The following is a 27,069-nucleotide window of genomic DNA, read 5'->3' as shown; positions in this document are numbered from 1 at the left end:
GTGACAAAAGACGAGAGGACAACAGAATGTCCTACTGCAAGGGCCAAAGCTCCCATGTACAAAAGAGAGATTAGGCCTCCCACAGATTAGGCCTCCTCCGAATTCCATCCGCCGGCCAATGCCAGCTGGCGACCACCCGGAGGAGAGCCTTCTCTGTGGCTGCTCCGACCCTCTAGAACGAGCTCCCCGTGGAGATTCGAACCCTCACCACCCTCCAGGCCTTCCGCAAAGCCCTTAAAACCTGGCTGTTCCGACAGGCCTGGGGCTAAAGAGTTTTTGCCCCCCTTCTCAAATGGTATGGTTGTTGTGTGTTTTTAAATTTTGTATTGTTATGCCTTGTCTTTTTTATCCCCCTGTCTGTACCCCCTTCCCTGATTGAATTGTGAGCCGCCCGGAGTCCTCTTCGGGGAAAAGGGCGGCATATAAATGAGATAAATCCAAATCCAAATCCAAATCCAAAAGAAGAAAAAGAGGATGCTACATATTTTGAATGAATGCCACACTATTTAAAATGGTCAGATCTTTTGATATCCTCTTTTATTTTATTTGTGGAGGTGGTAATGATTAAACTGTACACCTCTTCTGATGTTACAAGGGAGGCGGTGGCTCAGTGGCTAAGAGGCTGAGCTTGTCCATCAGAAAGGTCGGCCGTTCAGTGATTCAAATCCCTAGTGCCTTGTAACGGAGTGAGCTCCTGTTACTCGTCCCAGCTTCTGCCAACCTAGTAGTTCAAAATACAAGTGGAAAAATAGGAACCGCCTTTGGTGGGAAAGTAACAGCGTTCCGTGCACCTTCGGCATTTAGTAATGCCAGCCACATGATCACGGAGACATCTTTGGACAGCACTGGCTCTTCGGCTATGAAACAGAAATGAGCACCGCCCCCTAGAGTCGGAAACGACTAGCACATATGTGTGAGAGGAACCTTTACCTTTTACCTGACGTTATGCTTTTGAGCCTGAAGAAGGCAACAGTCATTTCCAGATAGAAAGCCTAAACTGTTTTTTTTAAGAAATAAAGAAATATATTTTAAGAAATATGCTGGGACAACTTTTGAAAATTTGAATATAATTCTTTCTTAGGTTTCCCCCATTGTGGATTTGGTGAAGAATTTCCCATGCTCTGCAACAAAACGTTTTAATCTCAGGGAGGCCTTTTCTGAATATATGCGCAAATATGACCCCTGTCTCTGTGCCCCGTGCCCCAATAATGCTCAACCAGTTTTATCAGAAACTGGATGCCTCTGTGTATGTAAGTCTGGAACATATGGAAGCAACTGTGAGCTGCGAGCACCTGACTACAAATCAGGTATTTTTTTTACAACAGCTCCATCTTATAATTGCCCATGAAGATAACAAGGTTTGCACAAAAATAATGGTGCCTTATATTGAAGTCTCAGCTTTTGCTACAGTATAAATAAGGCAGCTAAAAGAGCTGGTAAGTTATATTTAATTTTGGGCAAAAACTAAAATTAGCAAAATTATTCCCTACTCTTGTCCTACAAATAAAAATGTGGGCAAAATATTATGGTATATGTTGTTATGTATCATAGAATGATATTTTATTTTACATAGCAGTTTTACATCAAAGAGAAAAGGCATATGAATTCATTTCCATGCTCAAAACACACGACAGATGCAATAGACAATCTTTAAAAGGGTTAAAGGTTCAATATAGCCTTTTGACTATACAATGAAATTCTAGTGGCTTGGTAACATTACTAAACTAACCTTAGGGACTTTTGTTCTTTTTTTCTCTTTCATCACTGGAGATAACATGTTGTTAGTTGCAAAGCTGTGTCTGACCCATTGCGATCCTGTGGACAACGTTCCTCCAGGCCTTCCTGTCCTCTACTATTCACTGGAGTCTATTTAAGCTCACACCCACTGCTTCAGTGACTCCATCCAGCCACCTCATTCTCTGTCGTCCCCTTCTTCTTTTGCCCTCAATCGTTCCCAGCATTAGGCTCTTCTCCAGAGATAGCATAGTTGTAGTTTATACCAGGAAGTCGGAAAAACATTCCAGAAAAAGGCAATTGGAAACAATTTCTTTACTGTTGCAAAGAAAACAGCATGAGGACATACATAAATAATTGAGAGTCATGGGTTTTTTTGGGGGGGGGGTCTTTACTTTAGTAACTTAACTAACTTGTTTGCATAGAAAATGTCTTAAGACAACTACACTGCCACGAGTTACAGAAAAATACAATTTCTCCATTTATTTATTTCTCCAACTGGGGAAAATCTTTAAAAATATCATAGGAAATGCATTCACATTTAAATACATACATACATACATACATACATACATACATACATACATACATACATACATTAATTTCTTAGAAAAATGAAATAACAGAACAGAATGCTGCACAGAATTTAAAATTACATTTAAAAAAAAAACTAATGAGCAACTCAGACACAGTATAATAGTAGTTAAGTTAAAGTAGGATGCAATGTGTTTGAAAATTATAAAAAAAAATCTTTGCAATGATGCACATTAACACCACACTGGCTACTGTGTTGGGATTCCATCACATTGCACACTGTAAGTATTGCAGTCCAAATTACTGATGCAGGCTAGGTGGTAGCAGCAACTGAGATTCAAGAAACTGGGGAAAGCTGAAATATGGATAGACTCTTTTGCTCATATCAAGACTGTACGGTTAAAGCTGCAAAAGGATTGTATTGTTTTGCACTCCAGATGCAGTAGACGGCTACTGGAGTTGCTGGTCACCGTGGAGTGCTTGTGACGCAACTTTTAAGAGGCGAAGAACTCGTCTGTGCAACAATCCTGAGCCCATGAATGGAGGAAAACCTTGTAAAGGTGACGCTGAAGATGAGGAACGGTGTTTTATCTCAATGTTTAAAAGCCAGTAAGACATGTACTATTATAAAATACCAGGGGCATTCTCAGGAAGCCAAGCTTTTGTTAAAATAACAAAATATATATAGAGAGATATTTAATTCTTTATTGGTCAAGTGTGATTGGACAAAAGGTATTTGTCTTTGGTGAATATGCTCTCAGTGTACATAAAGAAAAAATAAAATACATTCATCAAGAATCGTAAGATACAACGCTTAGTGAAAGTCATAGGTTACTAATAAGCAATCAAATTATACTAGAAAAAAATAAAACAGTATAAATTTTAAAGATACAAGCAACATGACTATAGTCATGAGTAGGAAGAGATAGGTACTAGGAAGGAGGAGAAGAATAATAGTAATACAGTCTTAGTAAATAGTTTGACAGTGATGAGGGAATTATTTGTTTAGCAGAGTGATGACATTCGTGAAAAAACTGTTCTTGTGCCTAGTTGTTCTGGTGTGCAGTGCCCTATAGCCTCGTTTTGAGGGTAGAAGTTGAAACAATTTATGTCCAGAATGTGAGGAGTCTGTAGATATTTTCACAGCCCTCTTTTGGACTCATGCAGTATACAGGTCCTTGATGGAAGGCAAGTTGGTAGCAATTGTTTTTTCTGCAGTTCTAATTATCCATTGAAGTCTGTGTCTGTCTTGTTGGGTTGCAGAGCCAAACCAGACAGTTATAGAGGTGCAGATGACAGCCTCAGTAGAACAGAATCAGCATCTTGATATCACATGCAAGTTCCCTCCATTTTGATGCATGTTTTAATCTTTCTCCACCCTTTTGGTTCATGGCCAAGGGTTTCAGGACCCACAAAGCGTCAGCATCACCCTTCCTGCAGAATCCCAGTTATCTTATCTTTGTTATAGTTTCACCCTAGGCTGCCGATGTTCCTATATCACCAAGTGGTGGCCTTGTCTCAGACTTATGTTGCTGTTTAGCAGGGGAGTTTTAGAAAGTTAACCCATATTGTCTTTACTGATTACATTTTTGTGGTTAAGTTGCAACAGGAAGAATTCTATAGCTTATTGTTACATTTAACACTTTTATAAAAGAATAACTTATTTATTTCCTTCAATGTGGATGCAACCCAAGGAGTTTTGCTTGGAATTAAGGAATTAAGGAATTTCAAATTTCCAAGAACCCTCTAAATCTGAAAGAAGTAGGTAGAGCAAATCAGAAAGCTATAAACATTTCTGCTAGATGTTGGGTGGGGGTTGCCAAATGTAAAATGAATATAACAGAATTGGATATTTGTCTTTGGCCTATCAGATTATTTGCAGTCCACTGATTATCTATGACTTTTTGCTTTATGTGTATCTTTTTAACGAATTCCTAAATGGACGGTGTTTCAATTTCAGGGGTGCTACTTGTGTAAATGATGATGACTATACTGAAGAAGGCCGGATAATACCTAAATGTGACATGGGATGTTTCACTCCAGAAGCACCAGAAAATGGATTCATCAGGGTTAGCAGCATTTAATGGACTAGAAAAGACTTTGACACTTGTCTAAATGGATCCCAATCTTTCATCAAATAGCACTAATGCTAAAGTGCCTTTTTAGGCTCTTGAGATGAGGTGCTCCTAAAAATGAATTTGCGAGATGCTATCACAATGCCATCCTTTACATGTCAGAATTCTCAGAGAGGAATTTGAGGAGTCGAATTTCTAGAGACTGCTATATTGGAAAAGATGAATGTACTATTCATACTTCTGTTCCAGAGATAAATCTCTAACGTTCACAGACATTAAGGAATTGATCAACAGGTCTGAGAAATGAATAGCAATAGCAGTAGACTTATATACCGCTTCATAGGCCTTTCAGGCCTCTCTAAGCGGTTTACAGAGAGTCAGCATATTGCCCCCAACAATCTGGGTCCTCATTTTACCCACCTCGGAAGGATGGAAGGCTGAGTCAACCCTGAGCCGGTGAGATTTGAACCGCTGACCTGCTGATCTAGCAGTAGCCTGCAGTGCTGCATTTAACCACTGCGCCACCTTGAATTCCAGTAAATAGATGGATTTACAGACATCTTGATTTATGCCATATACTTACAAGACCACTTGAAAAAGATTCACATGATTAATATAAAGGGGAGCAACTAGGGTTGCCATCCAAAATTGAATTTAAAATGAGATTATTCCAAAATATCTCAAAGTTTGTAGTGATTCTCAGTCATCCAAGTCATGGTTGTCCCAAAGGTGCTTTTTCAGGAGGCAACTGGACTTCCTTGTTTTTTCTTTGAAGACATTTTGCTTCAAAATATCTCCTATTAAAGATATAAAATAATTTTGCCTCAAACTCCATTGGGAACAAATGTGAACGCACCATTCCCATTTTCAACAAGGTGAAGTCTTGCATTCTCCATTGGTTTTAAAGAAAGTTTGTCTTAAAAATAGAAGCTACTATAAATCTGGGCAGGAGTTTTAGTGATTCATAATTACATATTGAATACTTTTAATCAATCTTAAGCAGTCCATTACATCCCTCGTCTCATGCCACACTCATAAAGTTATCCGTTTTGACATACACCATCAAATGTTCACCTGCATATTAATTTTTTCCTTAATACCAGGAGTATTTTTAAAAACCTACTGCCATTATTCTAAACTGGTTTCCTTTTTTTTAAAGACCATTCTCTTTAGCCATACTCTGTTTTGTTATGTTTATTTTACAACTTCTTTAATTCCTGATACTTTTGTTATGAAGACCCGAGGTGGCGCAGTGGTTAAGGTGCAGTACTGCAGGCCACTTCAGCTGATTGTTATCTGCAGTTCAGCAGTTCTAATCTCACCGGCTCAAGGTTGACTCAGCCTTCCATCCTTCCGAGGTGGGTGAAATGAGGACCCAGACTGTGGGGGCGATATGCTGACTCTGTAAACCGTTTAGAGAGGGCTGAAAGCCTTATGAAGCGGTATATAAGTCTAACTGCTATTGCTATTGCTATTGCTATTGTTGCTACCATGAGAACTCAAATTATTGTACATCTCAGTACTGTTTCAGAGTCTAAAACTTATATTTGGAACCGAGGTGGCGTAGTGGTTAAATGCAGCACTGCAGGCTACTTCAGCTGACTAACTGCAATTGCTATATTTCATGTAATGAATCTTCCACTTATTGCACTGCACTTTTACTTCGTAGAATGAAAAACCGTGTTATGATGTTGGAGAACAAGCAGAAGTGATTTGTTTCAGTGGCCATTTTCGCTCAGGATATCCATTCCTTCGCTGCCTTGCAGACAAAACATGGGCACAACAACAGAACGTTGAGTGCCAAAGTAAGAAACAAAATACATTGGATAAAAAGGAAATCAATCAAATGCCTTATGATTAATAATATATTCCTTCAAGGGAGAAAGGAGAAAACCTAAGTTTGGATCTTTAAATTCAGTCAGGTCAGATGGATTTCTGAATAAAGGGACACTTTCCCCCACAAACTTGCTCTAACCATAACTAAATATTGATCCAGTTCTCAGTTTCAACTGCCCTGATCCAAATGGCTTGATGGTGTTTTCTTAGTATGCCGTGCAGACTAAAATGCTTCATCCAGTCCAATATTAAGCATTTTAATGTGCAAATATCTTCAGTTTCTTTGCAAGGAAGATCAATGCTTGGTATGTCCCAATAGAAAGATAGAAAAAAAGTTGTCTTTTACTCCAAAGAGACAACGTCCTGTATCAGTCTAGTTTTACTCCTGGTAATCCTATTGTTGCTTAGGAAACAGCTACATGTTACCCTTAGAATGAACCAACTTAATGCAATGGCTAGGACATCTTTATTTGACCAGAAAGACTTTGATTCAAAATCCTACTCATGAATTAAAATAACTTACTTCTAATCAATCATATAAGATTGTATGAAAAAAATATGCAGGTCTCAGCTCCTTAAGGAAAGTAAAGAATATGTAATTTTACCGGAAAGATGGGGTTAAATATAATTAATAGTTTTATTACCATAATTATTTGTAATCTCATCTTTCCTGTAAGGTGAAGAAAAACAGAAAGAATTCATATGCTGGTGGCTGTTCATATTTCATCAGGGAAAGGCATATAGTTGTATGGATTTAAATAGACCTCTGTTTTTTCTCAGCATCTGGAAAAAGTAAAATCAAGTTGCTGGCTATTTTACACATAGGGAAACATGGTGCTAAAGCAGCGTTTCTCAACCTTGGCAGTTTTAAAATGTGTGGACTCCAACTTCCAGAATTCCTCAGGAAGAATTTTCCCAGCCTAGTTCAGCTGACATGTTCAGGGTGGGAACATCTGACCAGTGGTGGGATTCAATTTTTTTTTACTACCAGTTATGTGGGCATGGCTTGGTGGACATGGCAGGGGGAAGGATACTGTAAAATCTCAATTCCCTCCCCACTCCAGGGGAAGTTTACTGCAAAATCCCCATTTCCTCCCAATCAGCTGGGACTTGGGAAGCCATAATAGATGGGGGTGAGGCCAATCAAAGGTGGTATTTACCGGTTCTTTAAAATTTCCGCTACCGATTCTCCAGAACTAGTCAGAACCTAATACCACCTCTGCATATGACCCATATTTTTAGAAGAAAAAAGTAGTATGTGATTATTAAGGACAGTTACTGTTTAAACATCTCTTTAATTTCTCTAAATAGTTTTGTTTTGGTTTGTTTAAGACCATATTTGAATCCTTTTTAGATCTTTGGTCCTAATATAAAGAGATTTTTAAAATCCTAGTTTTATTCTGATGCTTGATTTGTGTGCTTAAGTTATATTTTTATATTGCATAGATTTATATTGTAGGAAGTTATCACCCAGCCCTCTCCCAGAAAAATGAAATATCGTAGGAAATATTAAAAAGGCAGAATATTTCTCTGGATATGAAAAGAAAGAAACATGTTTTAAAAGACAGAATAGCTGCCTGTAGCTTCCTGTCCATTCCCACTTTGTCAATGTGCCATTAAGAAGGCAAAAGTAGTCCACTTTACATAATAAAGGGCTCTCCCCTTCAGTTCCAAGGATATGGGATTAAGGCATGATAATATTGGCCCTTTACCCAACTCACCACATGGCATCTGAGAACTCAACCAAACCTGGATTCAAAACACAGCCTAGAGCAGTGATGGCGAACCTATGACACGCGTGTCAGTGCTGACACGCGTAGCCATTTGGGGTGACACGCACAGGATTTCATGCGATTCATCCTCGGCTCCTGCACGGCCGCCGAGGATGAAAGAATCTGTGCTGGAGGAATTGGAATTGGAATTGGAATTGATTTTATTTGTAGGCCGCCCTTTTCCCTGAGGGGACTCAGGGCGGCTCACAGAAACCAGGGAGAGGGGAATACAATACAATACAATACTAAGACAACAACACATAATAAAATAATACGCAACATGCATACAACATTCGGGCGGGGTAATGGTCCTTATCCCCAGGCCTGACGGGCGAGCCAGTTCTTCAAGGCTGTGCGGAAGGCCTGGACGGTGGTGAGGGTACGGATCTCTACGGGGAGCTCGTTCCAAAGGGTCGGGGCCGCTACTGAGAAGGCCCTCCTCCTTGTGGTTGCCAGCCGGCATTGGCTGGCCGATGGAATGCGGAGGAGGCCTAATCTATGAGATCTTATAGGCCGTAGGGAGGTAATTGGCAGGAGGCGGTCTCTCAAGTATCCAGATCCACTGCCATGTAGGGCTTTATGGGTGGTCAATAGCACCTTGAAGCGCATCCGGAGATCGACAGGTAGCCAGCGCAGCTCGCGGAGGATAGGTGTAATGCGGGTGAATCGGGGTGCACCCGCGATCACTCGCGCGGCTGCGTTCTGCACTAGCTGAAGTCGCCGGATGTTCCTCAAGGGCAGCCCCATGTAGAGCACATTGCAGTATTCCAGCCTAGAGATCACGAGGGCCCGAGTGACTGTTGTGAGAGCCTCCCGGTTCAGGTAGGGTCGCAACTGGCGCACCAGGCGTACCTGGGCGAATGCCCCCCTGGTCACAGCCGCTATATGATGGTCGAATGACAGCTGTGGATCCAGGAGGACTCCCAAGTTGCGAACCCTCTCTGAGGGGTGTAGAATTTGACCCCCCAGCCTGAGTGTTGGATTAATGGCCGAATTTTTTGGGAGGAAAACACAACAGCCACTCGGTCTTTTCTGGGTTGAGCACAAGCTTGTTAATCCTCATCCAGTCCATGACGGCTTCGAGTCCCCGGTCCATTGCGTCAACCGCTTCATTGATTTGGCACGGGGCGGACAGATACAATTGAGTATCGTCCGCATATTGATGGTATCTAATCCCGTGCCTACGGATGATCTCTCCCAGCGGTTTCATGTAAATGTTAAATAGTAGGGGGGATAAGACCGAACCCTGCGGCACCCCATATTTTAGGGGCCTTGGGGACGATCTCTGCCCTCCCACTAACACCGACTGCGACCTGTCCGAGAGGTAGGAGGAGAACCACCGTAACACGGTGCCTCCCACTCCCACCTCCCGCAGTCTTCGCAGAAGGATACCATGGTCGATGGTATCGAAAGCCGCTGAGAGGTCAAGGAGGACCAGGATGGAGGGATGTCCTTCATCTCTGGCTCTCCAGAGATCATCCATCAATGCGACCAAGGCGGTTTCAGTGCTGTAACCGGGTCTGAAGCCTGACTGGAAGGGGTCTAGATAGTCTGCTTCCTCCAAGGACCGTTGGAGCTGGAAGGCCACCACCTTCTCAACAACCTTCCCCAGAAAGGGGAGGTTGGAGACCGGGCGGTAGTTATTAAGGACAGCTGGATCTAGGGATGACTTCTTCAGGAGGGGTCTCACCACCGCCGCCTTCAGTGCGGCGGGGAAGTTCCCCTCCCGAAGGGAGGCGGTTACAACCGCCTGGATCCAGCCTCGTGTCACCTCACTGCAGTTAGAAACCAGCCATGAGGGACACGGGTCCAAAGCACAGGTGGAGGAACTCACAGCTCTCATGGCCTTGTCCACATCCCCGGGGGTAACCTCCTGAAACTCAACCCAGAGCTGTTGAACTTGGTCCCTCTGAGTCTCGGCTGGAACTGCAGATGTGGAGTCCAAGTCCGTCCGAAACCGAGCAATTTTGTCCGCTAAGAATTGGGCATATTCTTCAGCTCTGCCCTGCAAGGGTTCCCCCGCCTCCCTTTTATTCAACAGGGAGCGGGTTATCCTAAACAGGGCGGCTGGACGGGACTCAGCGGACGCAACCAGGGAGGCTATATGTGATCTTTTAGCTGCCCTAAGTGCCCTAGTATATTCCCTGGTGCAGGTGGTTACCATTGCTCGGTTCGATGCGGACTTATCGGACCTCCAACGGTGCTCTAGGCATCTCCTCCGGCACGGAGGAACGGGGGGGCGGGACGTGTGATCTCCCCCCACCCACACTCACTTACTGTATCGCCGCCGCCCCTTTCTGAGCGCAGGGGCTGCTGGTAAGGCGTGCGTGCCGTGCGCACACACGTCATCAGTGCGGCGAGGGAGGACCCGCAGGAGAGGAGCGCGGGAACAATGCGCGCCTCTCTCCAGTCAGCCCGGCACAGAGAGTCTACTCCTGGTTAGTTAAAGAATTCGCCCTCCTCCTCACTTATCTCAGTTCACGACAGGGCTGTGGAGTCTGCTGCTTCCAGCTCCACGTCCTCATCAACATGCCGCTCGCGTCACTAGGAATATTCATAGCAGGGGCGGGCTGGAGCGGCATGTTGATGAGGACGTGGAGCTGGAAGCAGCCGACTCCACAGCCCTGGTTCACGGCACCCCAAACAAGTTCAATAATATCAAGGGCAACATACGAAATCAACTGATGAACAAAGAAGTTACTAAGCAGGTATGTTAAATAATTTGTTTTTGGTTTATTAAATACAATTATATATTGCAATTATACATTTTTGTAGTTTAAACTATAAATTGCGCAAAATTATGTTTTTGTCGAAGTGACACACAACGCGAGTTATGCTCGATTTTTTGCCGATTTTTGACACACCACGCCAAAAAGGTTGCCCATCACTGGCCTAGAGAGTTGCCCCTGCATGGCCTCATGGGAGTCTGACAACCAATCAGAACACAAGCTCAAGATCAAAGGTCAGAGAGGGCATAAAGCCAGGGACTCAGCATCTTAGTCCTTCCCTTCTCTTTTCTCCACCAACATTGAACCATGTGATCACCTTTTCTGTTCAGAACTCAAGCCATGTGATCCTGTCCACCAATAAACCATCTTTCCAAGCAGCCTCCATGTGTCCAGTGTCTTTTCCCCCACTTGGAGCAGAACCCAGAAGGACATTACTTTCAAGAATATATTTGAGTATATTGCATGATCATGTTTTGTTACTTATAAAAATATGTAAATCATAATATATTTTTCTTAAATTCCAGGGTTGGCTTGTGACAGACCATCAGTTTCAGATGCTGTCCATGTGACCCCATTTAAAATTCAGTATGATGTTGGGGACCAGATCCACCTGACCTGTCCTAGAGGATACAGTTTTACAGGCCTAGAGACTTATGTATGTGGGGACCGAATGTCCTGGATACCTGCTATTCTGAACTCACTTGAATGCAAGAAAGGTATGTTTCATTTTTTCTGTAAATTGTTCATTAGTGTTATTTTTCTTTTTCTTTGTTTGCTATTCTCTGTAGAAGATTTAGTGATGAGAATATTTGTACATCAAAAAAGGTAGAATATACTTTGGGAATTACTAATAAACCTAGAATGTGGTGTAAATCTGAAATGATATCTTACTTAGTCCATCGAAACAGTGATAAGTGTGGAAAATTATGCAAAAGGAGTGTGAATTCAGTTTTGCTATTGGAAGCCTTATTTAAAGCATGTGCTCAGAAGTGCTTTGTCCTTTAATGCTGCTAGATATATTCCCAATTCTTTATTTTCCAGCTGATTCCAGAGACTGGATCTTATCTTTTAATTTAAAAAAATTAAGTTGACCCTGGAAATCTAAAATATGTCTACTGCTGGTCCAAATTAAGAAAACCAAAACTGGGAAACAGTAACCTGAATGCAGACTGCCATCCAACAGCCTATTCTACTCTCTATAGGGAATTAAGGATTTCTATTAGTAACACAGTGGCTCAATGGCTAAGATACTGAGCTTGTCGATCAGAACGTAGACAGTTCAGCGGTTCGAATCCCTATTGCCACGTAACGGAGTGAGCTCCCATTACTTGTCCTGGCTTCTGCCAACCTAGCAGTTCAAAAATACATAAAAAATGCAAGTAGAAAAATTCCACTTTGGTGGGAAGGTAACAGCGTTCCATGAGCCTTCAGCATTTAGTCATGCCAGCCACATGACCATGGAGATGTCTTCAGACAGTGCTGGCTCTTTGGTTTAGAAACAGAGATGAACACCGCCCCCTAGAACCAGAGATGAGTAGCACGTATGTGCGGGGGAATCATTACCTTATGGGGGATTTGAACTTTTTTAGATAAATTTGAGCAGGTGGCTACAGAAGGATTCTTGGTGAGATGAACATTAACCATAAGCAATGTTTAGTTGGTATTTTATTTTTTCTCAAAATGAACAAAGACTTCAATAATTATTCTAAATCTTCAAAAGATTTGACATAACCAATTTCGTTGTGTTTATTTTGTACAATGACAATAAAGGCTATACTACTACAGCTCACTCTTTCTAGAGAAGCTTGTTTTCCGACCCTTTTTGGAATGACCATGTGATTGCCATGAATGACATTCAGTCTAAAAATAGTGGAAGGGGAGATATCTCTCTGCAAAAGAGAACCCAGTCTTATTGTAAGCATAGCAAGATTTTAGAAGGTTAAACAAAATTTGAGGAGATTCCTTGGCTGCCTCATAGTAAGTCCTATGCCAGAGGTCTTCAAACTTGGCAACTTTAAGACTTGTGGACTTCAACTTCCAGAATTCTCCAGCCAGCTATGGAGAGTAGACTGAAGCAGATTTTTGAGGCATGTACAATGCTAGCCTTCCATGTCCAATTAATGTGTGTCTTGGGTTGAGTATGATGCTCTGTTCAAAGCATCATAAACAGTCCTTTCTTGACTAAGCATGATCCCAGTTGAAATATCTAAATTATACTGCTTTTTCAGATTATACTAGGATGCTAAAACTCACAACCTGCTTGTCAACTTATTTGAAATCTGACTCTTTCCCCCTTTCTCTTTATTCCTTCTTTAGTTGATCCACTTCAGGTCAAAGATAATTGCAGTCTTGGGAAAAAAGAGGTGGATTCCCATTGTGTCTGCATATCCCCGGAAGAAGACTGCAAGTAAGTATAGGTGTGAAATATTGTACATCAACTAGATTTCAGGTTTTATAATCTGCCTATAGTTTGGCAGCCTTCTTAATTTTGCTGGCAGCTGGTTTTCCTTCAGCAGGGAAAGCATCCCTGTTTTGTAGGTATAGGTGGAGAGCAAAATTAGAAAATTTATTACATCTCTGGGGGACTATAAATATAGTCTCCAATGGATTCCAAAGAAAAACAATTACCAACCTAATCCAAAGGGAGACTCCCCCCAAAACACAGAACAGGACAACGGCATCACCCCCCTCCCTTACATCAAAGGCACCACAGATAAAATCAGCAAAATTCTTCACAAAGACAATATCAAGACAGCTTTCAACACTGACCAAAAAATAGCCAACATCTTAAGAAACCCCAAAGACAAAATCCAGCTAGAAAACCAAGGAGTCTACGAAATACCATGCAAAATCTCCCCTGCAACATACATAGGACAAACGAACAGGAGAATAAATGCACGCATCGCAGAACACAAGAACGCAGTAAGAAAAAAAGAAAAGACTTCCCCCCTTTTCCAGCACCTTAAAGCTACAGGACATGAAATTAATTTTGAAGGAACCAGGTTAGTCTCCAAAACTGAACACTTCAACAAGAGAATAATTATGAAAGCTATTGAAATAGAGAAACACCCCCACAACATGAATAAATGTGATGATACCTCCTGCCTGCCAGACATCTGGAAACCAGCCCTAGTCAACGAACGAAACCACCCACCACCCAGGCCATTACAACATGAAGCAACAACGGACACATAGCCAGCACTAATCAGCACCAATCTACCAATCATGATACAACCACACAACCAATCATTCCACTTACTGAAACAAAGCCAGCACTCAATAGCAATAGCAGTAGACTTATATACCGCTTCATAGGCCTTTCAGGCCTCTCTAAGCGGTTTACAGAGAGTCAGCATATTGCCCCCAACAATCTGGGTCCTCATTTTACCCACCTCGGAAGGATGGAAGGCTGAGTCAACCCTGAGCCGGTGAGATTTGAACCGCTGACCTGCTGATCTAGCAGTAGCCTGCAGTGCTGCTTTTAACCACTGCGCCACCTTGGCTTCCACACACACCCCACCAAGATTTATAGAAAGACAGCAGCTCCGACCACGCTTTAAGTCCAAAACCCAGCCTGAAGATGGCGAGTGAGACCTCGCTGAAACGTTGCTAAGACAATCTCAATCTTACATGGGAAAAGACCTGAATACAACAAGACCAGCATACCTACACCCGCAAAAATCTACGAAAACATATCTGAACTAAATAATTCGGCTCAGTGATTTCTGAAAGGTTTGCAAAGGTAAAGTGAAACTCAATACCTCCTGAATACCAATAATAAAATGGATGAGTTACGTCAGGATGCCATCTGATTCTAAGGGTCATTATGTCCCAGTGTACATATCTGGGTTGTTGAAAAGAGGTAAGCTATTATATTGAAGCATTTGTAAGGCGTTCAGGTTCAAGGCTGAAAGCTATTTTGCAAATTTTTCAACTCACCCACACTCTGCAAATCTCTGAGCTACTAAATGTTTTGCAGAATTTCAGAACAAAGTCTCGAAAGAAAAAACTTAAAATAGACATATTTTAACCTAGAAAGTATTACACAGTACAGATAAACACGACAAAAACTCCAGATGGGGGCATTTCCAAAGCAGAGATTACCAGTACTCTTTTTGAGAAAACTCAAAATACTGTTCTGGAGTCACCGGTGGGTTCTGGCAGGCCCTACTGCCGGTTCACTTGATGCGCACTGCATGTGCATGCACAATGCAATAAAAATTGTTCTGCGCATGCGCAGAAGCAAAAAACAAGATGTTGGCACCTATGGTTCGGGGGCATGACAGGCCTGGGTTGCAGGAACTGGCACCAAACCACTACCGGTTTGGCTGAAGTGGTCTGAACCGGTAGGAACCCACCACTATCTGAGGTTTGGTTTTCTCCTGGTAGTAATTGTGGTCCCTGGCCTTTGTACACATGGTTTTTAAAATTGCTCATATGTTAAGGCCTTGTTAATATCTGGCTGGTATTCAGGGGAGAAGAAATTATAAGAACTATTTAAGCACATTCTAAAGAAATGAAATCAGCTGGTTCACAGGAACATTATTACCATAATAAAACAAGCAAACTAAAACATTAATTTGATTATAATGCTCTCAGGTTCAAAAACATATTGTAGTTCAGACAATTTGTTTTTTGCCCCCTTAAAACTCAGTGGTTGCTGGTGAATGGAGATGAATGGTCCTATAAAAGTTAACTATTGTTCCAATGTTCCAAGGGGCTACCTACTCTGATATAGATTTTATAGCTTTGCCTATTGGGACAATAGAGTAGGTAAAATGCTAATTTCTTTTTAATGAACCAGTTAATGGTGTCAAAATCAACATCAGAGACATTGTAGAGGAGAGACAAATTGAAGCTTGGTAATTGTATAGGCTTAGTTGCATAATATGCTACAATCTTGAATATTGGAGATCATTGATACATTGGCCAATAAAATATTTGAATATTGACTGTTTAGGCAATGAATTATATTGTAGAAATATGGAAGTTGGGAAAACTAATGGCATATTATTGTCTCCAAATATATCATTTATATTTCCTGGCTTTCCAGCACCGGCTCAGAAGGTATTTGTGTATTGGATGTACAATCTGAACAAGCTGTTACAAATCCTAGCTGTCGTTTTCTGGCCGAGAAGTGCAGGAATGATGAACAAGTCCATTTTATCCATAATGGACCTTGCAATGATGACACCAGGTTGACATGGGCTATTGAGAGAGCAAATCTTTCAGCAAATTCAAGAAAGAAAGAGCCTTGTGGATACGATGTATGCTATGATTGGGAAAGATGTTCAGGTAGGTTTCTTGAACACTTCAATCTTTGATTTGTAAGGTAATTTTTTAATTAATAAAAAGTAAATGCATGAAAATTTGTACATAATTTTGGTTATGGAGGTATATAAGTAATGCATGTTACTATTTTTTCATTAAGTTTCAGTTAATCAAATACTCATTGTTCACATAAGTCAACTTCTATGATACAATGGGATGTCCCTTGCTTCTTCTTCCTCCCTATCTGCTTTGCTCCTCCTCTTCTCTCCAAGTCTACTCTGGGAAGAGACATCCTATAGCCATGATGGTGAACCTATGGCACGCGTGCCACAGGTGACACACAGAAATTTATTTGCCAGCACACCAGCCCTCAGCTCTGGCACGCATGCGCGTGCCAGACAGCTGGTTTTCAGCATTCCAGAGGGCCGGGGAAGGCCATTTTTGCCCTCCCCAGACTTCAGAAAGCCTCTGGAGCCTGGAGAGGGCAAAAGAGAGGCTCCATGGGCCAACCGGAAGTTAGTTCCTGAACTTCCGGTTGGCCCGTTGGGCCATTTTTCACCCTCCCCAGGCTTCAGGAAAGCCTCCGGAGCCTGGGGAGGGCAAAAACTCCCCCCCCCACACACAGGGAGTATGTGCATGCGTGGGGGGGTTATCACTCATGCATAGGTGGGTGGGGCACATTTCATTGTAGGTCTGGGCATACACACACGCATGATAGTATGCACATGCACAGTTTTGGCACACCTTTACAAAAGGGTTAGCCATCACTCTCCTATAGTCTGACTTCCCACATGGTGGATCAGATAAAAGACCACTTAAAAGCGTCACAAAAAGGGAGCATTTTACAAGTACCAACCTTCCTATGGAGAAAAAGTCTAGAACAAATATAGAACAAGTGTACAGTATGTGCTCCCAGCAATCTTTACAATGCATAATTTGTCCTCGTACGGTAGCCTCTGGCAAGTGTACCAGAAGCTGCATTCTACAGCTTTTGAAATGTTTTTGATGTACGGCAGGGTTGCCTTAGTCTTGTACCTCGTTTCTTCCTTTCTCCTAGTGAATTGACAAAATATTACAACAATGCTCTGAATAAGGTATCACTTTTAGGTTGTCTTTGTTGTATTAATGCATCGTAGGGTCATATATTTTTTTCATTTCATGCAGTCCTGAAGCTGATGAGATGATGGATGAGAGAAAGCTTTATCTTTCTGTGTAGTGATGCAATTGACATACCTGTTTTTTAAAAATATGCTCCTTAGTATTGTTGAAACACAATACAGGTCTGGAATAAGGAGTCCTTTGATGACTTATTTAAGATTTTGGTGGTCACAAATGTCAGCCAACGGAAGACATTTGCTGAAGACCATTGACTGCAGTCCTCTGCATATTTATGGGAGAATCAACACACATTAACTCCAAAAAGCTTTAGTGAAAAGAAGGAAAAATGGGTGGAATTATGTTGCTGTCCTCCAAGACATCTTAAAGCATATTATTTAACAATCCCCTTAGATACATCCTTTAGTTATTTAGCTTTGTTTAGAAAAGATTGAAAAAATGTGTGGTTGTGAAATATTCCGGAAAATGATGCCCAGATCACTGTACGTTACGCAACTTGTTTTTCACTGTGCGGTAGGATGATAGGAATTGTGAGCTTTCCTGTAAATTGTCTTGGCAGAGATTCCTACAGAAAAAGATTTGGCTTGTCTTGTTAAAAAAAAAAAAGAGGCTTGTCTGGTTAAAACTAAAATTTCCACCTCGTTTGCTCTTGCTTTAAAACTCACTATTTAAAAACAGAATCTATTTTATATTTGCTCCTAAAGAACAGTTGGTAACGTTGTTTCAAATTATATTGAGACAGGGAAACAAAGAAATTGCAATTTTAAGCCTTAAAATATCTAGTAAGAAGGTTTAGATCAGGGGTGTCAAACTTACATCGTCCCGGCAGTGTCATGTGATGTATTGGGATTTTTCCCCCCTTCGCTAAACCAGCTGTCGGCGTGGCCACCATGAGTCACATCTGGCTCACGGGCCAGGAGTTTGACAGCCCTGGTGTAGATGAAATTGCTGGTGATGAAATAAAATGAAAACTCTCCAGTTCTATCACATCTTCATCACTCTGAAGAGAAACACATACACACTGAAAAGTCCAATCTTACCTAAATTGTATGATATAGCCCAGTGTTGGCGAACCTTTTCAGCATTGAGTGCCAAAACGGGAGCACATGTACATGCGCACATGGAAGAAAACAGAAATGCAACTGCCCAGTGCGCATGCACATGCTAGGAAGATGATCTTCCTGTTTCCTACATGCACATGCACACCAGCCACCTGGTCTTCCGGGTTTCTGGCATGCATGCGTGTATGAAGACTAACTGGCCAGTGAGCATTCACGTGCCAGAAACTGGAAGATCATCATCCCGGTGTGCCCATGCACACCGAGCATCTACTCTTCCAATTTTCAGTGCTCCCACATACGTGAAGACCAATGGCCGGCACGCCAGAACCCAGAAGAGCAATGGGTGATGGCTCTATGTGCCACTTCCAGCACGCATGCCATAGATTTGCCATCACGGATATAGCCTTACCTATTCATCATCCATCTGCTGAGGATCCCTTTTGCCACTCCTGAAGAACTGAATGTGCATATTCAGTTATTGCTGAGTTGATTTATAATCAGGCAGAAAAACCCAAATTCCTAGCAACTTCAATTGCAAGGGTAGTTTTTATAAAACTTAGGAAGCTGTCATTGTGGATCAAGAATCAATTCTTGTTAAGAAGATTTATTTCAGCCTCGTGATGGTTACTGCAAAATAGATCTTGTAAGCATACCAAATGAAAAAACACACACACACACACACACACACACACACACACACACACAGTACAGGTAATCCTCAATGTATGACCATAATCGAACCCAACATTTTTGTTGCCCAAATGAGACAGATGTTAAGTGAATTTTGCCCCATTTTATTACATTTCTTGCCACAGTTGTTAAGTGAATCACAGTAGTCATTAAGTGAGTAACATAGTTGTTAAGTGAATCTGTCTTCTCCGTTGACTTTGCTTGTCGGAAGGTTGCAAAAGATAATTCTGGATACTGCAACCATCATAAATATGAATCAGTCACCAAGCATCTGAATTTTGATTACATGATCAAGTGAATAATGCTGTAACAGTTGTAAGTGTGACAAATGGTCCTGAGTCACTTTTTTCAGTGCCATTGTAACTTTGATCAATCACTAGAGCTGTTGTAAGTTGAGGACAGCCTGTAAAACCAAATGATGAGATGATCCCACATTTTTATCTATTTACAGAAGAAAGGTTGCAGTGTACCTGTCTGCTTCCAAATCAGTGTCCAAAGGGTGAAGAACAGGTCTATTGCATTCAATACGGAACTAGAAACCAAAGGAGGACATCAACCCTCTGTGTACTTGGAGCCATGAGATGTGCCAGTGCAAGAGTAACGCTGTTGCATCCTGGAAAATGTGTGCCATAAAATGAGGTGGCAAACAAATATCCGATGTCCTCAGCCCTATTTCAATCACAGTTCAAAATAAATTCATTGAATTAAAATGTTGGTTTAAGAACTGGATTTTGTTTATATCTCCTACTAATTGTTTCAGTTGAATCTATATAAAATTGATGAATCTCAGCACCTTGGGAGTTTTGAGAACAAGTGGTAGCATATTCATAATATAGCTACCATAAGAGTAGTGGTGGGATTCAGCCAGTTCGCGCCTATTCGGGAGAACTGATTGTTAATTTTCAGTTTGGAGAACTGGTTGTTGGAAGAAATCTCATTTTGTTTTTTTCCACTTTACAGGGCAAATGTCAGCGTTCCAAGTATCGTGTAGAATTAAATCAGAGTCCAAGGCAAAACAATCCTTAAAGTTCCAATTTAATAAATCAGACATCTTAGCACATCTATGAAATCCCAATTCTAAAGAGCTTCCTGGGATTCCACCCAGTTAAAAGTTCATGATCTTGTCCCCACACCCACAAATCCATCACATGGTCCAATCTTCTTCTTCCATGCTGTCATCTCCACCCAGCTGCTTCCGGTCAGGTGTAAAAGTGCGGAGACAAAAGATGACCTTGGTCTTCTAGAAAATAATGACAACAACACATTCCACAATCCTACTCCTTTCTATCCCCCCTCCCATCAACTATACTAATGAAACAGCATAATGAAATAAGAGAAAGTGTGGCAGGCCAAAAATTCTAAAAGGGATATAATTGCAGGCCTGAGAGCTAATCCTGTAAGGAAGGCAGGAAGGAAACATTCTGGTGTTGTTTCTAACCTAAACTTTATTGCTCTGACAGAAGCTGCCTCTCCAGTTAACCCTTATTACATTGTAATACCTAAGGTGAAGCGCCCATCAACATGAGTGACGTTGAGTTGGCAACGCCCACTCAGTCACATGACCACTGTGCCCCCTCCCCCAGCTGGTCATTGGGGCAGAGAACTGATTGTTAAATTATTTTAATCCCACCACTGCCTAAGAGGTAACTTAGGCACTGATGTTGTATAATGATGGGCATGGACATCACAAAACATTTTGAAGTCAAACTAGTCTCCTTAAACAAATTTGTATCCTAGAGATTTGCTATTTCCATATAAGCTGTACATGAAATGTTGAGTAGTTCATTCTAAAAGCAGGTAAGAATAAGAGCCATATCCTCTTCCTAATGCTGCAATTATAGGAGCCCTATAACCTGAAATGGCTTTTTTCAGATATGTTAGAAATTAGTAATACGGGCATCACTGAAGATGGGAGCAAAACAGAGATAAAAGTATTTGAGAAATCAGCTGACTTTCAGGAAGAAGATATCTCTAATATGCCTAAACTTGTGAAATCGTGAGATTAATACAGTAATAACTGTTATCATTTTTTTCTTTTAATAATAGTAATGTACTATGTACTATGTACTATGCTTAAGTCCGACTGCAGGCGGCACAGTTCCAGGTTGTCCAAAATTTTGACCCTGGTGGCATAAGGGATTTTATTGTGAGCAGAGGAGTGGAGTACTCTTCTCGTGAAATATCACTGGACAAGCTCAATCGTGTTAATGTCTGATATACAGTGTAGGTTCCAGGCAGATAAGCTGTATTTGAGAATTGGTCTGGCAAAGGTTTGGTTGTGAGTAGGCACACAATATACAGCATCATATGTACTGTATATACTCGAGTATAAGCCTAGTTTTTCAGCCCACTTTTTGGGCTGAAAAAAGCCGCCTCGGCTTATACTCGAGTCAGTGAAAAATTTGCCCGAAATGGAGGAGAAAAAGGGGCGGGGCCATGCCGCTGGGTGACACTCGTGAATGGCCCAGTGCCCCTGTGAGTTTCCCCTCCCTCTGTGTCAGTTTGCCGCGCAGCGCGCACCGCACCATCCCCCCTCCTCACGTTCTAATGTAATGCAGGGCTGTCTTACGATTCCCCTTCCTCCCCTTCCTGCCACTCTGCAACGATGTCCCACCTCCTCCTTGTTATGGCAAGCAGCCACATAGCGATGTCCCACCTCCTCTGGTACAGTGATCCAATGATAGGAATCATTGTGCCATGTGTCATAGGAGGCGGGACATCGCTCCCGCGGCTGCACGGGACATCATCATCACAGCGGGACATCAGCATCATGAGGTGAGTGAAGTATTTCATTGAATACACCGCTAGTTTACTGTTTTTCTTTGAAATAAATATTCAAAAACATTATTGGTATCTATTTTTATTTTTGAAATTTACCGGTAGCTGCTGCATTTCCCACCCTAGGCTTATACTCGAGTCAATAACTTTTCCAGTTTTTTGTGGTAAAATTAGGTGCCTCGGCTTATATTCGGGTCGGCCTATACTCGAGTATATACGGTATTATTTTTATCTGGTACACACAACACATTTCTCTTAACTGCCAGAGAAAAAGGGAGAAATAAAAGGCCAACTGAGCGCACTTTCAAAACGCCCAATAAGCCCGTCCTACTCGCGCCAGCAGAAAAGGCCTGCTATGGATCCCATGTGCTAAGGAATTGAAGCAGGTGGGGTCAAGGAGAAGAGCCTTTTCCACTGTAAGAATTGCCCTCTCATTTTTGGCCTTCTGGAAGGGTATTAAAACCTGGATTAGCTAGTTGGCCCGGGGCTCCAAGGGGCACACTCACTGCTGGAGGCGGCTGACAGGGTAAGAAGACCTCATCTCTGTCCCATCCATCTCATAGTTCTCTTACTTGTAATTTTAGTACAGTTCTTAATAAGATATTAATCTGGGTCGTTTTAATTTTTTAACATTTGAATTGTTTTTATTTGTTTTAGAACTTGTAAGCCAGCCAGAGACTTGTAGGGGGGAATGGGTGGAATAAAAATGTAAATAAATAAATAAATAATAAAAATTGAATACCCTGATGTTATATATGTTGATGGTAGCAAGAGTACTTTATGCACAAAAATGGAAGGACACTTCAATCACCATAATGAACAAAAGGCTGCAAAAGTTGATGGCGTTTAGCAGAGATGGCTAAATTGACTGCTTTGATAAAAGAAGAAAAATACACAAGTGCTTTTGTTTCCACTTGGAAACCAGTTCTGAATAATAATAATAATAATTAGACATCGCAATACCAGGTGATAGCAGGGTCGCCGAGAAGGAACATGAAAAAATAGCAAAATACCAGGATTTAAAAATCGGAATTCAGCAACTATGGCACAAACCAGCAGTGGTGTTCCAGTGGTAATTGGCTGATTATTTAAAAGAAAGTCAAGAACATCTATTAATCGAAGTAAAGAACAAAAATCTACTGAAGGCCCATCAGACGAAACAAGAATACAGAAAAGATGTGATAAAATCAAGAATGGAGAGTTGGCAGAACAAAGCACTGCATGGCCAATTTCTGGAAAAAATAAAAGATAAAGTGGACAGTGAACAAACTTGGTTATGGTTAACAACAGGTACATTAAAGAAAGAAACAGAGTCACTAATCCTGGCTGCGCAAGAACAAGCTATCCGCACAAATGCCATTAAGGCCAAAATCGAAAAATCCTCTGATGATGCCAAATGCAGACTTTGCAAAGAAGCTGATGAAACTGTTGATCACATACTCAGCTGCTGTAAAAAATCGCGCAGACTGATTATAAATTGCGGCACAATTCAGTAGCACAAATGATCCATTGGAATTTGTGCAAAAATTATAATATTAAAACAGCAACAAACTGGTGGGAACATCAGCCTGAAAAAGTCACCGAAAATCAGATGGTCAAGATCTTGTGGGATTTCCGTATACAAACTGACAAAATACTGGCGCATAATACACCAGACATCACACTGGTTGAGAAAAATAAGGTCACAATCATAGACATCACAATGCCAGGTGATAGCAGGATCGCCGAAAAGGAACATGAAAAAATCGCAAAATACCAGGACTTAAAAATTGAAATTCAACGACTATGGCACAAACCAGCAGTGGTAATTCCAGTGGTAATTGGCACACTGGGTGCTATTCCAAAAGCACTGGAATTACATTTAAAACAGTTAAAAATTGACAAAATCACCATCAGTCAAATGCAAAAAGCCGCACTGCTTGGATGTGCACGCATATTACGAAAATACGTTACGACGTCCTAGGCCCCTGGGTGGGGCCTGACTAGTAACCAATGCCAAATCCGGTGAAACAACTGGCCGCTGTGATACAATTGTATAATAATAATAATAATAATAATAATAATAATAATAATAATAATAATAATAATAATAATAATAATAATAATAATAATAATAATAATAATTTGAATTCACATCACCTGTATGCATTAAATCCAATTTTCTATCTGTGGACATACAGTATACAGATTTTTATTATTATTCCTCTGGTTCTGCATATTTATGTCCCTTTCGAAGAGAGTTACCCCCCCCCCCAATCCAGTTCCTTGAATCTCTTCTTCCTATCTATATTTCTGGAGCAATTCTATCTCTAGTTAATTTCACAAACCAATTTCCAGTGAACCAGATCTTAATCTCTTCTAGTCACTTTCAATCTGTTTCTTAACATCTTCAAAAAACAACAACCCCCCCAAAAAACCCTCTTCCCTGGCTTGATTTCCCTTCCTTGTAAGAGGAGTGTGACAGCATTGCAGAAATAAAATTGATAGTACTGCACCTTTTGTTTGTACCAGACCCTATTGAACAGAGAAGCTGTATTTGCCTTTAAAAAAAAATCTGTGATAAAAAGAGGTAGAAGAAAAATTGCATAAGGATTGGTGAAAGGGAACATCATGTGCTTCGGAGAGTGAATTACTCAGTTCCCTGATGGAATATAACAGCTATATACATCCAATAAATTCAGTAGAAAATAACATCAAGGGTATGCATTATTCAAGTAGAAGTGGTGATTTAAAAGTACAGGCAGCTCTGTATTTTGGTTACTGTAGAGGAAGTGCAACAGTATTGGTATGAATCATTTCAAGCAAGAAATAGTCAGTGTTGGGAGTATACTCCTAGTGTTGGGTAGGCTATATATATATATATATTTGTTATATTTGTGCTGATAAATAAATAAAGGGAGACTAGTATAGATCTATTTCAAGCTATTTAGCTCTCATCAGCTAGCCATACCCTTACTGGGATTTGAACCTAGCTGATGAGAGCTAAATAGCTTGAAATAGATCTACACTAGTCTCCCTTTATTTATTTATCAGCACAAATAAAACACAAATATAACAAAGGCAACAGTAAAAATATTGGGTTTCTGTCGTGATGGACTCTTGTGACGAGCCGATTGACAGATGATGGAAGCAGTTAGCTTCCTCCCATAATTGGGGCTTACCAGGGGTTGTGACACTAAATATATACCTTCTTCCCTGGCTTCAGCTGATAAGGAGGAGACCTGTGGCATAATGGCTAAGTCGTTTGCCTAAGATGCAATACAGCACAGGTTCGAATCCTAGTAAGGATATGGCTAGCTGATGAGAGCTAAATAGCTTGAAATAGATCTATACTAGTCTTCCTTTATTTATTTATCAGCACAAATAAAAAACATTATATATATATATATATATATATATATATATATATATATATATATATATATATATATATATATATATATATATATATATATATATATATATATATCAACAAATGGTCGTTGTTGCTTTAAATGAGTGGATGTACTTAACAGCTGTAATTAACTTTACTATAAGAAGGAGTCCAGAGAACTCACTCTCTCTGCTTGCCCTATGCTTGATGACTTGATGACTGGAATGTGAACTGCAACTGTAAGCTATTGTTTGTTCTTTGAATTGTGTTTGGACTAATAGCTACTATCTACTATCACTGCTTGTGAAGCAATTATCAGTAGTAAAGCTACTTGTTTTTACAAGCAGTGTCTGAAACTCTATTCGTGTGTTTCTACTAGCAACATTCTTTCTCTCTAGCTGTACATTCCGCTGAAGCCAAGGTGGCGCAGTGGTTAAATGCAGCACTGCAGGCTACTTCAGCTGACTGGAGTTCTGCAGTTCGGCTGTTCAAATCTCACCAGCTCAGGGTTGACTCAGCCTTCCATCCTTCCGAGGTGGGTAAAATGAGGACCCGGATTGTTGGGGGCAATATGCTGACTCTGTAAACCGCTTAGAGAGGGTTGACTTAGAGGTGGTTATGAGGGAGACTTGGCAATTATCTGCACATGAGGTGCCTCCTTTTGGTTAGACGGGTGTTGCTCACCCTAAGTGGCTTTAAGGTGTGTGGACTTCAAGAATTTAAATATTAGAGGAGATGATAAGTTGCTAAAATTGTTTGGACTTGTCATGATGAAGGGGGCAGTAGTTTCTTTCTTTTTCTTTTCTTCTTTCTCTATATTTTCATCTCCCTCCTCCCTTTCTGTTTCCGCATTTTTATTTTTAAAATTTTTCTTCATTTGCATTCATTTCTTACCTTAGTATTTTTTTAAAACTTTAACAGAAAATATTACTTAACAAGAAAGTTTGAGAGACACTAGGCTTGGCTGATATTTGTAGAGCTTTTATCTCTTCTGCCTCAGTTGAATCTGCTTTCTTTTTTTGACCCTGATCTGTACTATCCAACTTCTTCCTGACTCACTCTGCCTCTATAATGGAGTGCACAAGTACCCTTTACCTGTAGACAGAGATAGATAATTCAGCCTTTTCTCCCATCATGTTATTTCCTAAAGAAAGGCTCTTGATTTTCTTTTGCCTTAAAAATACATCCGTTAAAAAGAAAGTTATACACCTAACTTTAATGTTCTTTTCCCTCTTCATTCTGTCAGGTTTACAAAGTTATCTGCTGACCTGGGTGGTTTGGATTGATGTACCCTTTGTCAGGCTTCACCTGACTTTTGGACATTTTGGAACTAACATCAGGATTGAGCAGTTACAGGGGGCTAGAAGGGTAGCACTTTATGATCCAGCAAGCTGTGGCCTCAATCCAGGAGAAGTCCCTTTTTCCCAGCAGCAGAAATAACTGCAAGCAGGAGCAGGAAGAGTCTTTTGAGGAGAAAGAAATGTAAGAAGGAATCAGTAGCAGCCTCTGGAGGAGTGTTGACCTTATCAGGAGGGAAACTTACTTCTCTTGATCAGTTGCACATAAGTCCAGGGGAGTTTCAATCACCCTATATCCGTCATGGTGAAACTATGGCACACGTGCCACAGGTGGTACACAGCACCCTCTCTGCGGGCACGCAAGCCGTTGCCCCAACTCAGCTCCACTGCGCATGTGCATGCGCCTCCCGCTGGCCAGATGATTTTTGGATCTCTGCCACGCATGTGCGGGGCGGGAAGCATGCAGGAGAGGCTTGTACATGCGTGGGTGGGTGGTGGTGGGGTCACATGCGCATGCAAAGGGGCAGAGGGGACATGGGGGTGACTCCCCCCCCATGGCCTGTTTTTGGTCTCAGGAAGCTACAGGGAGGGCTTTTAGGCCCAAAACGGAGCATGGAGGGTGCACCCTCCCCCCGCATGGCCCATTTTTGCTCCCAGGAGGCTGCAGGGAGCACACGCCTTCGGCACACAATGACAAAAAGGTTAGCCATCACTATATTAGAGTAATTAGTTTTAGAATTGGGGTTGACTGCAGTTTTGGCAATGACAGATTTCTGGTACTCATCTTGGTTCATCGTCTCCT

The 27,069-nt window shown here is 41.3% G+C and overlaps 1 protein-coding gene across 1 annotated transcript in view; it reads left to right on the top strand.

Annotated features, from left to right (window-relative positions):
• LOC106540087 (complement component C6) overlaps positions 1-19,528 on the top strand; it is a 39,081-nt gene extending 19,553 nt beyond the window's left edge. The window contains exons 11-18 of the mRNA XM_087715457.1: positions 1,082-1,307; positions 2,706-2,877; positions 4,229-4,337; positions 6,013-6,148; positions 11,205-11,396; positions 12,997-13,087; positions 15,734-15,975; positions 19,270-19,528. Of these exons, the coding sequence (XP_087571583.1) occupies positions 1,082-1,307; positions 2,706-2,877; positions 4,229-4,337; positions 6,013-6,148; positions 11,205-11,396; positions 12,997-13,087; positions 15,734-15,975; positions 19,270-19,451 (1,350 nt within the window). The 3' untranslated portion in view covers positions 19,452-19,528. The remainder of the gene's footprint in view (positions 1-1,081; positions 1,308-2,705; positions 2,878-4,228; positions 4,338-6,012; positions 6,149-11,204; positions 11,397-12,996; positions 13,088-15,733; positions 15,976-19,269) is intronic.
• Positions 19,529-27,069: the final 7,541 nt, after the last annotated feature.

Source organism: Thamnophis sirtalis, unplaced genomic scaffold, assembly GCF_051295495.1.
Source record: "Thamnophis sirtalis isolate CommonGarterSnake01/CBP01778 unplaced genomic scaffold, rThaSir2_p1.2 scaffold_5, whole genome shotgun sequence".
Taxonomy (NCBI): domain Eukaryota; kingdom Metazoa; phylum Chordata; class Lepidosauria; order Squamata; family Natricidae; genus Thamnophis; species Thamnophis sirtalis.
The sequence above is the reverse complement of the archived record's forward strand: the minus strand, read 5'-3'. Positions and strand labels throughout refer to the sequence as shown.